The sequence below is a fragment of the Sciurus vulgaris genome (assembly GCF_902686455.1).
Source record: "Sciurus vulgaris genome assembly, chromosome: 19".
In the NCBI taxonomy this organism is placed as follows: Eukaryota; Metazoa; Chordata; class Mammalia; order Rodentia; family Sciuridae; genus Sciurus; species Sciurus vulgaris.
The window spans coordinates 22,742,279-22,757,661 of NC_136480.1; the positions used below are offsets into that span (position 1 = coordinate 22,742,279).

Consider the following 15,383-nt stretch of genomic DNA (forward strand, 5'->3'; position numbering starts at 1 on the left):
AAAAAAAAAAAAAAAAAAAACCAGCCAGGAGCTGGCAGGCTGGGTATATTAAGCTTTCATTATTGTAAATTTGTATTTTAAAAACCCAATATCTTTTCTGTAAATATGCAAGGGATTCTCTGACAATTTCTCTTTTTGTAAAGCCACCTCTCACTGAAACATTTTAAATAAAACTCTTAAATCGAAAATGGATTCTTGGCATTTGGGAGTTCAAAATCTCCCCAAATTCAGAAGGAGGGGGATAAAGCTGCCTAATTATAGTTCATTTAAGTGCAAGTCATAAAGTAATCAGAAATGATTCTAACCCAAAAGTAACATCTTAGAGTAGCATTTAAAACAACAACAAAAAAAGCACAACTGGCATTTTAAACATTTTCTGGCAATTTGTTATTCATTAAATCAGACGAAAACGTGCAGTACCATTTTTTCGATAAGACAAACAACGCTGAGAACTGGCATGGACTAAACACGACTGGCCACCACTCTGTGAAAAACCAAATGCTTTAATGAGGCTATCAAGAACAACAGCTCGAGTATTTCATGGGATACATTAATATCAATCCATAAGATACAGTGCTAAGGACCATACAGAAACTATTGCTGCACTCGACAGCAGGTGATAATTGTTAACATTACAGTACCAAGCGTCCGCAAGAGACAGTCATTTGTCATTTTTATCAAGAAATAGGGTTTCTTTATACTGTTATCAACGTCGACCTTTCCCAGTGCATTTTACAAAAATATTGGTAAGTGCATGTCTTGTGCTTCACTGGATCTCTTTTAGAGTCCTGCATGTATTGTTCTTATTGCTTTACTGTTCGGAAACAACCAGAAAGAACTTGGTCGGAGGACCAGGTCGGTTGTTCAGCTTTTGGCAAAGACAGAAGGTTTGGTATTTCCACTGCCTGACCCACAGGCAGAGGGACAGTTTTGGTGTTTTGATCACTCCAAAGGGAGGCCCAACCCTGAGTCACAATTCTGCACCCAGGGATGAGGGAGTGGTGTGGATCAGCCTCCTGTTGAAACCAAGAGCCCAAACCCTGCCTCTTGGCTTGGCTAGTCCCTAAAGCGAACTCACACTCCGTTTGGCAAAAAAGAAAGAAAGAAAACCACCCGGCCGGCCGCAGTGTCCCTCTGGGCTCGCTCACCTGTGCTCCCAGAAACGCCCCGTAAGCAGGAGGAAGCGGGAGCAGGAGGCGGGAGCTGGGGCCCTTGGGCAGCGGGCAGTGTGGGATGCCAGGCTTTCTCTCAGAGGCTTCTCAGCCACAATCCCCGGGGCGTGGGTCAGCCAGCCTCCGGCAAGGTTAAAACCCCTCGAAACCAGCTAAGGAGAAGGAGCTCATCGCCGGGCCGCCTCCAGCTGTTGCACCCAGCCCTCCCCCGTATAAATATGAAGAGAAAAGCAGACAACACTAAGACTGTTGTCCGAGCGCTACGGCTCATGCGCACGTCATTGCTACTCTAGGCAAAGGCTGTACAACTAAGGGGGCTGAAAGAACGGGGCCTGCTGCTCCCGCCCCCTTAGGTAATAAAGCTATAAACTGAGAGCATCAGCAATGTCTTCGAGGGTCTTCTGGGAGGCCCACCTGCTCGGGAAGGGAGCGGCGGGCTCACCGTCCACACACCCGGCAGTCCGCTCTCTGATCCCTCCATCCCCACCACCAATTCACATTTGACGTGGAAACCCCTTTGAAAGAAGACCCTCCTGAGTAAGGTTTCCTGATGAAATAGGTTGGCACTCTGTCACTAAAACAGATCTCGTGTTAAAAATATCTGAAGGAAATCAGAAGTGCTTCCTTGTCCACAGAGGCACCCTGCCGCGAGTCCCTCTTCATTGCGAGGCCGTCCTGGAGCGTCCTCCTGGCCACAGTTCAGTCAGTGCTGGTCCCAGAGCAGACTCCGCTGTGTGTAAGGCACTTCATTCTGAATGGATATGCTTTGCATCACGGGCTCTTCGACGGCAGGCTGCTTCTGAGGAATGCCCCTGGGCAGCCCGGCTGCATCTGAGTGTCACCTGCATAAGACGTGTAGGCTGGACGGACCTAGCGCTACTGCAGTTGCATAGGCTACACGAGTAGGTAATGCACTGAAACTAACTTTACATGGCTGCTTGTTAAAACGTTGCCATCGAGTAACAGTAACTTGCCAATATAGTATCTCTCTCTTTCAGAAAATCCAGCGCGTTTGCTGAAATAAACCCCAATTTAAATGACCATATGGGCGTAGAACACTATGGTTATCAGTCTCCAAGAATATTGCTACTTTATATCCTAAAAATAAATATGTAGGTTTATTTTTTTTTTTCTAGAAAGCCTGGTTTTAACCTATTAATACTCTATCTTAAATGTGTTGAAAAACAGTTTTGAGTGAGCCTGTAATATACAAAATATTTGCAAAGCTCTCTTTAAACACAAGACCTTGCATAAAAGTTTTCTTTCGTGGGTGTACAAAGAATGCAGAAAACCACCAAAGAGTTGTAAAAATACTGAAAACTTGTCGTCTTCAGATGCATATTCTTACAAATTAATACAAACATCGAAAAGAACGATGATAATAAAGAGTCTGTACAAATCAAATGACTAAAACATAATTTAAAAATAAAAATAGTAAAGCCAATTAGAAATGTGCCCAGTTCAGTTGTCTTATCAAAAACAAAATAAAAATAAAAATACCAAAACAAAAGAAAAGAAAAAAAAAAAAGAGGAAAAAAGTATCACAGACTTTCAGTGCTCCTCGACAGTGGTTTCTGGAGGACGTTCATGTCCATTTCAAAATGAAACACATCTTATGAAAAAGCTGGATTGCGCTGAGTCGTTCACGAACGCAGGAAGCTGCAGCCGCGGAGGGAGGAGCGCCAGGCGGCTCTGCCAGCCCCGTCCCATCCTCCAGAGCGTGGCTGGGTCAGTGACGCTGGCCAAAGGACAGCCCTCACGAAAATGACCGCGCTGTCGTTTGGTTGTTTTGTTTTGGGGTCTGTTGCAGACGTCGCCATTTCTTTAAGTAGCGTGCAGTAGGAAGGCTGAAGCGAGCTCCCAGGGTACTGTTTCTTTAAGGCAGTACCACAGATGGGGACAGTTATCAAACGGAAAGGGCGCCTACCGACATCTTTCCTTCCTTTTGTCTTTGTGCATTATTATTATTTTTTTTTGGTTGCTTTACATTCTTTCAATTAAACTCTGCATTGAATTGCCGAGGAAGACACAGGCATGAAAACCTCAAATCAAGTGTCCCCTGCGTGAAGATGGACAGGCGCCTCCCGGCCAGAGGGGCACCCGTGGAGGCTCGGGTCGCAGACCTGTGCACGTCCTGTACGGTCCTTTGGAGGCACCTGGAGTTGTAAAATAGAATATACGAGTCCGCTTCACAAAATTCTAAAAATAAAATATGTCCTGGGCTATCAATAAAGCATGAAAAAATTCATATTAAAGGAAAATTATCAAGAAAACCCCTTTGGAGGCCGTGTGTCCCCGTCTGGGAAGGGGACCCTCGGAGAACGCGTGGGCGGGGCGCTAACACGCCAGGTCGGCCTCCTCCATGCTCATGCTGCTCCTCCGGCTGCTGGCCTTGGAGGCTCCCGGGGACACGGAGGACAGCAGGGGGTCAGTCACCCCAGCGGGAGACAGCGTGTCATCCATCAGGATGTCTTCCAGCTTGGACCCCATTTTCGCCGGCACACCGTAGGCCTGGGCCCCCTCGGCTGCAGGCCCCAGGCTGCCGCCGCCGAAGGCCAGGGTGCCGTCCGCGAGGTCCAGGCTGGTGCACGCCAGGTCCGCCTGGTGCTGCAGGAGGTCTTGGTTGCAGTTTTCCAGCACCGGCTCCTGCTTGATGATCCGGTTCACCAAATCCGGGGAGCAGAGGCCCGTGGATGGAAGAAGCGAGAGTCCGTGAGCTCGGGCCTGCATCTCGAGTTCCTGAAAGAAGAGTCCGAGTCAGAACTGGCCCAGGCAGGCCAGGAGGACGCCCAGGACAGGGCGAGCACCCTGGGGGCCCTGTCTGCGACACGGGTTGCTACTCGCTGGCCAAACCCACAGAAGGCCACCACCAAGAGTGAAGGTGGGCTTTGGCCAGGACGAGGCCCACGTGAGCTCTCGACCCACAGACAGACGGACCATGCTGGGGTGCTGACCACTGGGGAGGCCTCTGGCCGCTCTCTGCAGCTCCCTCTTATTTTCACTGTGAATCTAAGACTCCTCTAAAACAAATAAAATCTATGAAAAAAATCAGAGGGAAAACAATATTTCCCTCAGTGAAAGCGTATTGCTCTTTAAAATCAATGAGCTCTACATTTCCTGTAGTACAGGTAACACTAGTAGTATATGAAATGACTTTTTAGGTGGTATATGGATTTAACTGTCTATTAAAAACAGACTCTCAGATTTTAATGTTGACAATAAGGATAAGTTAAAAGTATAAAAATAAAACTTGAACAAGTGACCTGGTCAAAAGAACGTATTAAGTAAATGGTAAGATAATTTCACGGTCCCTGGGCTGTGCGCTGAGGGACCCAGGACACCGCGGTGAGCACAGGGCCCTGGAGAAAGATTTCAAAGGAAATGGTGAGATGGCCAAGAACTGCGAGACTCGGCAGTTCTCAGCTTCAGGGCAAGACCAACGTGCAACTCTCAGTCTCCTCCTGGCACGGCAAGGTGGCTTCGTGGGGCTGTGACAAGGACCATATGCGGGTCAGCGTGGAATGGGAGGCCAGGACAGCACCATGGTGTCGCACATCTCACTGGTAAGCACTGCAGTGATTTAAGAGTAAAACTAAAAGGATGATTTTCCTTTCACTTTTTTTTTTTCCAAGTGGCTACACAGCTGTTAAGACCTAAATATTACATAAGTTGCTTGGAGCTAACAGAAAAGGAAGGGATCTCTCTGGGTCCAGGGGTGCAGCGGAGGTCACACAGGCCCTGATGGCACCAGGAGGTGACAGCCCCAGCCAAGCAGGTCCGCACAGGTAACCAAAGGCTGCACAGCTTGGTTCAGCCAGTCTCACTACAGCGGGTGGACATCGCCCCTTCTTAATTCAACAAGTGCGTTCTCACCTACAAAATGAAGAATTGCTCCTAGGCTTTCTTCATGTGACTTCTTATGAAGTGTATCCCCAATTCACAGGTTGAAGTCCCAGCCCCAGGATTGATATGTGACTCCTGAGAGACAGAGGTCACTAAGGTAAAGGAGGGATTCAACCCCAGAGGCCACGGGGACACAGACACAAGGGAGAAGACATCACACACAGGCCAAGGAGATGTCTCAGAAGAAACCAGCCCGGGGCCACCACCCTGACCTTGAACTTGCAGCCTGCAGAACCCAGAAAGTAACTTCCCTTGGCTTACTCCACCCAGTCAGTACAGGAGCTGCCTAATCTATTTCCTAAGGTCAGAGACTCCCCAAGACCTCAATCCAAAATGTCCTTGGAGCACGCTTTGCGGATTCCTTTTTGGAAGTTCCTAAAGCAAACCACAGGGACCCAAGTGGTGTCCGGTAGGCAATCTGCTTCTGCTTACCACGGCGATCCTGAGCCCCAAAGCCATAAGGAAGAAAAACAGGACTCTCGTTAGAAGCAAGGCTGGCCCACCAGAGGGGGCACGCTTTCCACTGGACTTGGCCCTCGACCCCTGCCTGTGAGCTAGAAATACATCTGCCTGGCAAGGGAGGTTCAGCTGTGTGGGGACGGCAGGCCTGCCAGGGCCTCTCTGGAGGTAGCCCACGTAGGGGACAGGAGTGGGGATGTGGCCCGAGTGTCTGCATGCTCCTTTACGGGCTCGGGAACGCCAGCCCCGGGAAAAGCCCCGGGCTGTTGAACAAAACAGCAGTTCCACTGATAATAAGGCTTCCTGCTCCTCCTCGTGCGAAAATTTTTGCCTGCATCGCTTGGGATGGAAATGAAAGGAAGGCCTGAGGCCAGAGCGGAAAGCATGCTCCTGAGCATGCAGGCCCACAGGCGGCCAGCGCATCTCCCGCCAGCATCTGTCTTTCCAAAAAATATCCAGATTAGCAGAGTTGGACTCAGAAAGGTAAATGCCTTACTGCAAATCTTTGCTGTTTGATTAAAAATGTTTATCAGCTTATTAAAACAGTTACTCAGATTTCTAAATGAGGTAGAAAAATCTCTTCTGAGCACTCTGGCCTCACCGCACCACAGAGGTTTCCAGATTAGTAACATTTCCTGCGACGTGGTGAAATTGTAAAGCTGTCTCACAGTCACTGGGAGAAAAACCCAGGCACCGTCGCCACGGAATTTCCTATCGCACACTGAATAACATTTGATTTTTGTAGGAATATACATGTTTGGGAACCTGAAATAAAACAAGACCTAATTTCTCTTCCAAGAAACAGGCATTCTATTTGACGACTTGTATAAGGAAATGACCCCTTAGGATGAGCTGCTTTTATAAGTAGGTGCACTAAGTAGGTATACTGACCACATCTGTGGTCACCACCGAAGAGGCAAGACAGAAGACCAGCTTGAGAACCAAAGCTGAGGAAGCGAAGAAGAGTTCCCGCACCCCCAACCTGTAGGGCACCCAGTTTCTAAACCCGACCCTGCAGGAGAGCCCCCTCCACAGGCCCCACGCCGAGGACCGCAGCAGCCAGTGGGAGGTGTGGCGCCTCACAGCGCAGAGCTGGGCATGCTCCGAGGGCGGGGAAGAGGGACATCCAGGAGCAATGCCGCCAGGAGAGCCGCGTGCTGCAGGTGGCTGCCCCTCCGTGAGGAGCCACAGCGGAACCCGAGAGGGCGAGGCAACCGCATTGCGGGCTCTCACCGCAGCGGCAGGCAGGTTAAAGCCAACCCCGAGCTGCGCTTTGGTCTTTGGTCACTGACCGTGCTTGAGGACAGTGGAAGCTGCACCTGATGCAGGCACTGAGCAGGAGAGGCCTGTACTTGGGCGGAGTCCCGGAGCTAGCACTGAACAGGGTCCCCAGCCATGGCCTTCCTGCACTGGGCAGGCACTCATGTGGTCAGCAGCACACCTCTAAGAGTACATCAGCTTAAGGATGCATTTGTACAGTTCCACAGTCTGTTTCTATGGGTTAAGTTCTTATTATTAGACCCTCTGGGTGTCCCCAGTTCCCTAAAAGACGGACTTGATCATTGACTGCTCCTACCGCCCCAGAAGTATGAAGGCATCCTTTATTTAGCATGCAGACAGTGCTCATTACAGCTGGTGTCTGTTCTGCAAAGTCCTGCAAACGTGGACAGCGTGAACAGGGGACCCTCTTTCCTTCGGGAAGGACTAAGTCAGGCAAGCACTCTACCGACTGGGCTATCTCCCCAGCCCACTAGGCTCCTCCCAGTACAACACCTGCACCGGCCAGTCGACGCCGAGCTTTGACTTCTGCATGTTTCTGATTTGAGACAGCATCCCTTTAAAACACACCAGAGGCTCATTCATACTGGGCTCAGCAACACACCACAACCCAGGCTGGAGGGAGCGAATCTGACACCTGTGCACGCCACAGGTATGCTTCTTGCCCCCAGGAACATGTAGGGCACTTCAGCACTGCACCTGGGACCTTCCTAAATGGCAACACCGCCAACAAAAACCATAAAAATACGGAAACTGATGCTCAGCAGTGACCCAATCACAGTGTGAGAGCTGAACCAGAGGCAGGGCCTGGACCTCCTCTGGGAACCAGCACGACGGGCTACTCCAAGCCACCATTCTGTGCATGTCTAAGAACAACCACCCAAGTCAGCAGCAACGCCGGGGTACCAGCACGTCGTTATGAGCAGGGACGTGCACAAAAATGGAACGCACAGCCAGGACAGCCTGCATCAGGGCTGGGCGCCCACTCCCAGGCACGTGCTCCCCGCCCTGCGTGCCCGCACCTGGGTGCCCTCCTCTACCTGGATTCTGAGCAGCAGGTGCCGGTTGGCATGCTCCAGCTTCTTCTGCCGGTTCTCCAGCTCCTTGGCACGCTGCTGCTCTCGCTGCAACTTCCGGATGTAGTCCACCGACGCCTTCAAGATGGTTCCCTTGTTCCAGCGCATGTCTCTGCCAGGAAGAGGGAACGAAACAGACTCCTTAGACTTCCAGGCTCGACAGAAACGCAGCATCGAAGGCACTCAGCTTCTTCGGATATAATTACGAATGTGCAGCAGCAATGGCGACTTTCCACAAAGCACCTGGATGGGCGAGGTGCTGTCCACTGCCTGTGTACTTTATCCCAGTCCATGCAGACACAGATCGGGAGCGGAAGGGACATGGGCAAATGTGAAACCAGACAATCACGTCTCAGAGCTACCCAACAGGGACATCGAGACTTACGCTTAGGTCTGTTGCTTCCATGCTTGATTTCCTCAAACCTACATGACCAGCCACAGGTCTCTAGGACTATGAAGTCTACTCGCTGGGACAGAATAAGCCACAGTTAAAAATGAGACCACTCTGGGGGCAGCACAGCTTGATGGCCGTGGCATAAGAGGGGCGTGCTCGGTGTTTATGGAGGATTGTCCTGCCATCTGACGCCCACTCTCTCCCTCTCCTCATGTCCACAGTGGCCGCACTGGGCTCATCTGAGCGCCTCCCGGCTATGGTGTTTGAACCCTGGGGGACACTAGGCCGGCAGCACAGCAGGCCCCGAGCTGAGCGCTCAGCACAGTAGTAGAGCTTCTTCTTCTCAGAGCACTACATGCTGGGGACTGTCCCGAACTTCTGTGCCCCATTCGGTCATGACCTTCTCTACGGAGAGGTGCCAATGTGCTCCTGTCTCACTGCTGGAAACTAAGGCACGGGGGCTGAGAAATGTTTCCCAGGCCGCAGAGCCTGGCTCAGACCCCGGTGTCAACCTTGACATCACTGCTCTAGACCATGGAGGGATCTCCTGAGGCCCCTTTCCTGCTAAAAAGGAGACTGAAGCCTAAGAAGGAGGTATGTTCCCCAAATTCAGACACCTGCTAAGAGGCCACTTGGAATTCCCACCGAGGCAGCTGGAGCTTGGTGCCTCTCGGTTCTAGACATGTAAACCAAGACATGCAAACATAGGTGAGCACACTTAAAATTTTAAAGCATTCCAGAAAAAAGAACATAGCTTCATCTACAGCTACATAAATAATACTTCCACATCACTTGGAATTAACTTGAACTCTTTTTTTTTTTTTTTTAATACTGTCATCGTCATGCTGCCAATAAGGAAGGATGAAACAAATCCCATTTGATTTGGGGAGAACGGCCCACCCCACCTCCTACATCTGCAAAGGGCAGATGGGAAGCTCCAGGTGACAGGTGTGGATGGCGGCCTATTTAACAAGCCACCAGGTAACTGATCCTCACACGGCCAGATGAAGAACGAGACAGGAGCCAGAGAATTCCCTGGGGTGGGTCTTGGGGTCTGAGCGCCCAAGGTGGCAACCAGGGGTTGTCCTGAGAGACTCGAGTGAGCACAGAGACTCTCGTTCTGAGTAAAATCAAAGTGGCAGGAACCTGAGCCCCAGAGAGACACATCTCAGGGTGGACCGGCGCCGGGCCCAGGCTGGGAAGTGAGTAGGGAGTCATTCAAACACCGCTGCCTCTCCGTTTTTAAGAAGCACTGACTCCAACCAGTTTCCTGGGGTTTACCCCCTTGTGATACCAAGTCAACCGACTCGTTTCTGGGCTTAAAGGAAGGGTTTCCAACCTTTAGGTAATAAGAGAGGAAGCCCTTTTCATACAAAAGTGCACAGAGATCCCCAAAAGAGAAAAGCACCCCAAACTGAGCTGCTCTGGGCCGGAGGGCACCACAGGGGCTGAGACACTGGTCAGGAAGAACGGCTCCATAGCAGCCCCAAAGGACGTCCTGGAAACCTGGGGTGGGGAAACCACCGCCCGGGTTATAGGGGTCAGAGTTCCTTTTATCTTAAAACAATGTGGACCATGAAGGACCCCTATCAGTGGAGGTCATGATCACCTACGCTTTCTCCCACAATGGAGAAGATATGCAAATGCGGATTTCCACTGCAGCCCCGTGATTTCATAATATGTTACTAAAGAGATTCACATGGTACGGTTTCAAAGAATATGCTAAAAAGTGAAAGCTGATAAAGAACAGGAAAATGGGAATTCAATTTCAACGACCATGCAAGACTGGCTGTAGGAAATGAAGGTCACAGCCCTTTAGGAGGATAGATTTGTGCTGCTGAACGGAGAATCTGAACGTTTCCAGTTCGAAATGTCTTTCCTGGAAACCTAGGAGAGCAGCGAGTGGAAGGAAGGTGGAAACCGTGTTGGCACATCCATCAAAGTCACAAGAGAAACAGTTTTATTTAGCTACGAATTCCCCGACAATCATGTGAATAGCATATTTAATAAGCCTGGCATGAATAATGCTTGATTGCCTCTTTACCTTTTACTAGGCAGCTGAAAGGTCATATTCACAGGCTAATATCACAGAATGCATGTCGGGGCCATTAAAACGTACACATTCCTCGGCCCCTTACTTCAAATGGGCCAATTTCTAATGGATAAAAATTGTGTATTTGTTGTTGTATTTGCTGACATTGCAGCTTGGCTATAAGACTTGGGGGAATTATCTTTATAGCTGTTATCTCTGAGAGGGGGACCCAAGGCTGAAGCTCAAATTAGCTGACTTATACTTAATAAGAAGATTAAAAATGACTCTTTTCCCCTAGATTGGTAAAACAAACAAAGAATATGCAGGTTTTCATAAAAAACACTTGACCTTTTGTCTGTTGAAGGCCACGGAACCTGAAGTTTCCAGTGTCTGCTCCTCAGTGCCTATTTGGAGATATCGTAAATGTCCCAGAGCACACGGCCCACAAATCTTGCTTTATCGGTTGTTGAAATCTTGTACTGCGTGACTGCTAAAAAATTTTCTTTTTCTTTTTTCTATTTCTTTTTTTTGGGAGCTCAGAATGTGTTTGCAAGGACGTTCCGGCTTCAGAAAACCCAGTCCCTCACCCCACAAAACTCAGTGTATGTCTCTTGAAATTTTAGTTTGATGGAATCAACAGAAACAAAGGAAAGTATTTAGAAAGAGAACCAGAGAAGACAGGGGACTGGGCTACTCTACGTTTTCTAACTGTATTTCTTTTTTTTTTTTTTTTTTTTCACTATACGAGGAAACACGAAGGTACGAAAAATATATGACGCAGATCAACACGCAGTTGTACTCACGGATCATTTGACTTGGGAATCAAAGTACCTAGTTCTTTAATGCGGTCATTTATGTTAAATCTTCTTCTTCGTTCAACTTCAAGAAAAGAGAAGAGGAAAGGGCGATTAGGAGGACCACCACAGACGCGTTCAGCGTATCTTGTTAAAGCCATGTGGACACCAGCTCCCCAGCTCAGAGCCATGTAACCCCAACCTGTTTTCCCCAGTCCTTACTGTGCTTCAGGTATTGAGGCTGAAGCACTTTCATACGGAGTTTATCACTGACCAAGAGCTTAGAAACATATACAATTTCTCATTTTACCCCTTAACAACCTTGAAATCAAGAATTAGTGTCCCCGGTAACAGGACAAAACCACCCTGGAGGTGTTAGGGGCTTGGAGACGGGGCAGCCCGCAGTAAGCAGTGAGCTGCTGAACTACAACCTCACCGCACGGAGGGAGCAGGGCTCAGCACACTTAGAGCACCAGGTACTGAGTCTTGCTTCCTGGCCAAGTACCAAACTGTGTAGGTACTTACCCAGCTAAAGAAAAAAATGAATTTCCACAATTGTCTACTTACAAAAAATCAAAACAGCATCAATCGAGTACAATTTTTACCCTGCAAGGCTACTAATGAAAAGCATTAGAATTACTGACGGTGCTGAGATTTGAGTTGTATGTAATTTTTACAGATCACAAAATATCCCTCTTCTGATTTCCTTTTAACTTAAACATGTAAAAAACATTCGTAGTGCATGGAGCATATCTTGATCCCTACTAGCCATGTTAAAGTAGCAAAAACAAAGAGGTTAAATTAATTATGATATTTTACTGAAGCCACTATACCTAAACTACCATAATTACAATGGGTAATCAATATAAAATTTTAAGTCATTTTCTTTCTTTCTCTTTTTGTTTTTGGACCTAGGGATTTAACCCAGGGGCATTTAATCTCTGATCTACATCCCAAGCCCTGTTTTGTTTTGTTTGTTTGTTTGAGACAGGGTCTCCCTACATTGCTGAGGCTGGCCTTAAACTTGTGATCCTCCTGCCTCAGCGTCCTGTATCACTGGGATTACAGGGGTGTGCCACTGCGCCCAGCTTCACCCAAGTGTATTTTATGCTTAAAGCACAGCACAGTCTGAACTGACCACACCTAAGTGTTCAGCAGGCACAGCGGCGAGTCACCACACACCCAGGGGCACAGCCTGGAACTGAAGCCCAGCACCGCTAACTATGGCAGGCAGGGTAATACATTCTCCCCCAAGCATCTAGTTGTCTGCTCAACTAACCTGTCTGGAACACTCTGAAGCATGACCTTTTAATTTTTTTACTTTTCCCAAGGAGATAAGAATCATAAAAATACAAACAATAATTCAATACATAAAATGAAATAGAAGTCCCTATGATCTGCCGTGACGTGCCCCTTGTGATCATCTTTACACTCCAAAAATAAACGCACGCACAGCGGGCAGGAGCAGCGGGATGCGCTGGGGATCTCGCTGGGTCTCCTGGTCTGAAGTGCCACGTGTACACTGGCGACCCGCACACTACCCAGCCCGACCTCGCCCTGGAACTGCAGGTGCCTGTGCCTGCCCACAGGATGTCCCCATGCGGAGGTCCACAGCGCAGGAGGTCCACAGCGCAGGCCACGTGCTCCAGGCCTGAGCTCCTCATGCCTTGGGCTCAAATGGCTGCACCTGCCAGTCCCTGGTAGCGCATCTGGCTGACGGTAACGGCTCTTCCAGGCCTTAGGCCAGAACCCCGAGAGGAGCTCTGCGCCTCTCGCCACCTCCCACCCACGTCTGGGCCAGCACCGAATCGGCTGGCTGTCTCCAGACTGTTTCCAGAATCCATCCACTGCCATCCCGCGCTGCTACCTGAGAGATGGCACCGTGACCCCCGCCTGCATGCCACGCTCTGCTTCCCATGCCCACTGCCCCTCCCCCGTCCGTCTGCTGAGAGCACAGCAGCCAGAAGGATCCTGTCAACACCGGTCAGACCACATCAAGCCTCCGGTCACTTCCCGACTCATCCAGAGGAAAGTCGCGTCCTCGGGGGGAATGCAGAGGCCTGGGGGCTCCCCACTCCGGCCTCACGGCCACTCGACCTGACTGCGTCTGTGTGGAGACTCCCATCTGAGGACGCAGGCCCTGCTCCGAGCACGTCTCCAGCTATCTGAATGACTCTGCCTTCCGCCTGGGGGGCACTCGGCTTCCCCCAGAAGGCCCCGCGGGCCCGCCGCCCAGCACTCCTGCTCTGCGGGGACAGCCCTGGGCGGCCGCTGGACTCGGCACACTCTGTTAACATCCCAGCATTTCACTTCTGCTCTTTTTCTCTGGGCAGTGGGGATGGGACCCAGGCAGGACTGGCGTGTGGTAGGCAAGTGCTCTACACTGAGCCGCGGCTCACCCCAAGCCAGCTCTCTTACGCTGTCCCCATCTCTGTGCCGGGGACACTGTCTCTGAGAACGGTGCTGTTAGGGTTTGGATGCGAGGTTTCCCCCAAAAGCTCACGTGAGCCGATGCAGGGAGGTTCAGAGGAGAAGTGATGGGTTGTGAGAGTCTTAACCAGTCAGTGAGTTGATCCCCGATGGGATTAATTAAAGTGGTAGGTTGTGGCTGGAGGAGGTGGACTTGTATCTGGAGAGTGGAGTCTCTCTCCTCTCTCTCTCTCCTCCTCTTCTCTCTCTCCCCTCTCTCTCTTCCTCTCGCCCCCCTCTCTCCTCTCTCTCGCTCTCCCCTCTCTCCTCTCTCTCTCTCCTTTCTCGCCTCTCTCCCTTCCTCTCTCTCCCCCCCCCCTCTCCCCTCCCTCTCCCTCTCTTTCCCCCTCTCTCTCCTCTCTCTCTCTCTCCTCTCTCCTCTCTCTCCTCTCCCCCCCCCTCTCTCTCTCTGTCTGCTTCCTGATGTGAGCTACTTCCCTCAACTTCCCACCTCTGCCATGATGTCCAGCCTCACCTGGAGCCCCAAAGAATGGAGCCGGCCTTTTAAGACTAAGACCCCTGAAACCGTGAGCCTCAAATCAACCTTTCCTCCTCTATGACTGTGCTGGTAGAGCATTTAGTCACAGTAGGGAAAACCTGACTCAAGCAGGTGCTTTCCAGATCTTCACACACATAAACACGCACACGTCCTTTGACACCACAGGACACCCGTGTGTTACTCTGCCACTCACTCTTTCCCTCAGTGTTGTGTGGTAGATGACCTCTGGCTCAAATGTAAGCTCTGAGCAGGGGGGCAGGTCTGTCTGTTTCACTTTTGCACAAAAGTGCACAGCATAAAACAGCAAATCGATCAACAGCCATGGCTGAATGAATGGGTGAATAAATGTGCTCATTCTCTCGCACAAGCTGGCAAGTTCTCTTACAAGGTAAGCTCTGGAAGAGGAAGAGGTAGGCCAGGGGGCAACCCAACCCTGCGAAGTAGCCTCCAAAGACTGGATGAGACCTAGAGACTGTTTCAAGACCCTCAGCGTTAGAGCTGATCGTGTTTGCCCTGTCCTGCTGACTGGACCCTGGGAGTCCAGGAAGGCGGACTCCCTTCCGTGGGGTCTCTGTGGAAGAGACCTAACTTCGTTCTCCACGTTTCAAACACAAGACGTTCTGCCTAACACCTGGCTGTTCTGCTTTTAAGGCGTTTTAAAAGACAAAGTATCTCAGAGTGGGGTCACTTGGAAGCTGGTGGAGACCTGGGAGAGGCCCGCCCAGGTCTTTTGGTAGACAGAGGACAGTTTTCACCCAGCCATGTGAGTGTGTGTCTTCTCCAAGACATGCAGAGGGCAGGAGAAGCAATCAAACGGAAACACGCGGCTTGCTCCTGGGATTCAAGGACCTGCCCCTCTTCTACCATTTTTTATAAGGAGGGAGGACTCATGTTCTCAAAAAGCAGCTTAGGAAGCGGAAGGTGTGATGTGATGAGATGCCACTCATTATTTCTGGGCCGCCTGCCTTACATGCATGTATTACACAGGAAAAGAAGTGGGGGAGGCCACCTCCCCGGGCTGTCCCCAGGGCTCTTTCTTTCCTTTTCTCTGACATCTCCCTGGAGAGGGAGGGAGATCCAGGCTCACCTCTTGCTAATAATAATTTCCAGTGTTAGCACCACTTCTAACTGGGTAATTGAGGATCCAGACTCCCTCTAGCAAAAAGTTAAAAAAAAAAAAAAAAAAAAAAACAAAAACCCTCAAAAAGCGAAAGGGAAACAAACTCTTCGAAAAATCGAAACAAGGATCAATGTGGAGTTCAGTGTGGCCTGAGATAAAACATACACCCTGGCTTCTCTGCAAAATG

At 50.0% G+C, this 15,383-nt stretch overlaps 1 protein-coding gene across 12 annotated transcripts in view; it reads right to left on the reverse strand.

The window, feature by feature from the left end:
* Positions 1 to 483: 483 nt before the first annotated feature.
* The window catches only part of MITF (melanocyte inducing transcription factor), a 188,742-nt gene continuing 173,842 nt past the window's right edge, over positions 484 to 15,383 (reverse strand). For all 12 annotated transcript variants that reach the window (XM_079122424.1, XM_079122426.1, XM_079122427.1 and 9 more), the window contains exons 8-10: positions 11,118 to 11,193; positions 7,853 to 8,000; positions 484 to 3,911 (exon numbers count right to left, since the gene is read on the reverse strand). In XM_079122424.1, coding sequence (XP_078978550.1) covers positions 3,510 to 3,911; positions 7,853 to 8,000; positions 11,118 to 11,193 — 626 coding nt within the window. In that variant the 3' untranslated portion in view covers positions 484 to 3,509. The remainder of the gene's footprint in view (positions 3,912 to 7,852; positions 8,001 to 11,117; positions 11,194 to 15,383) is intronic.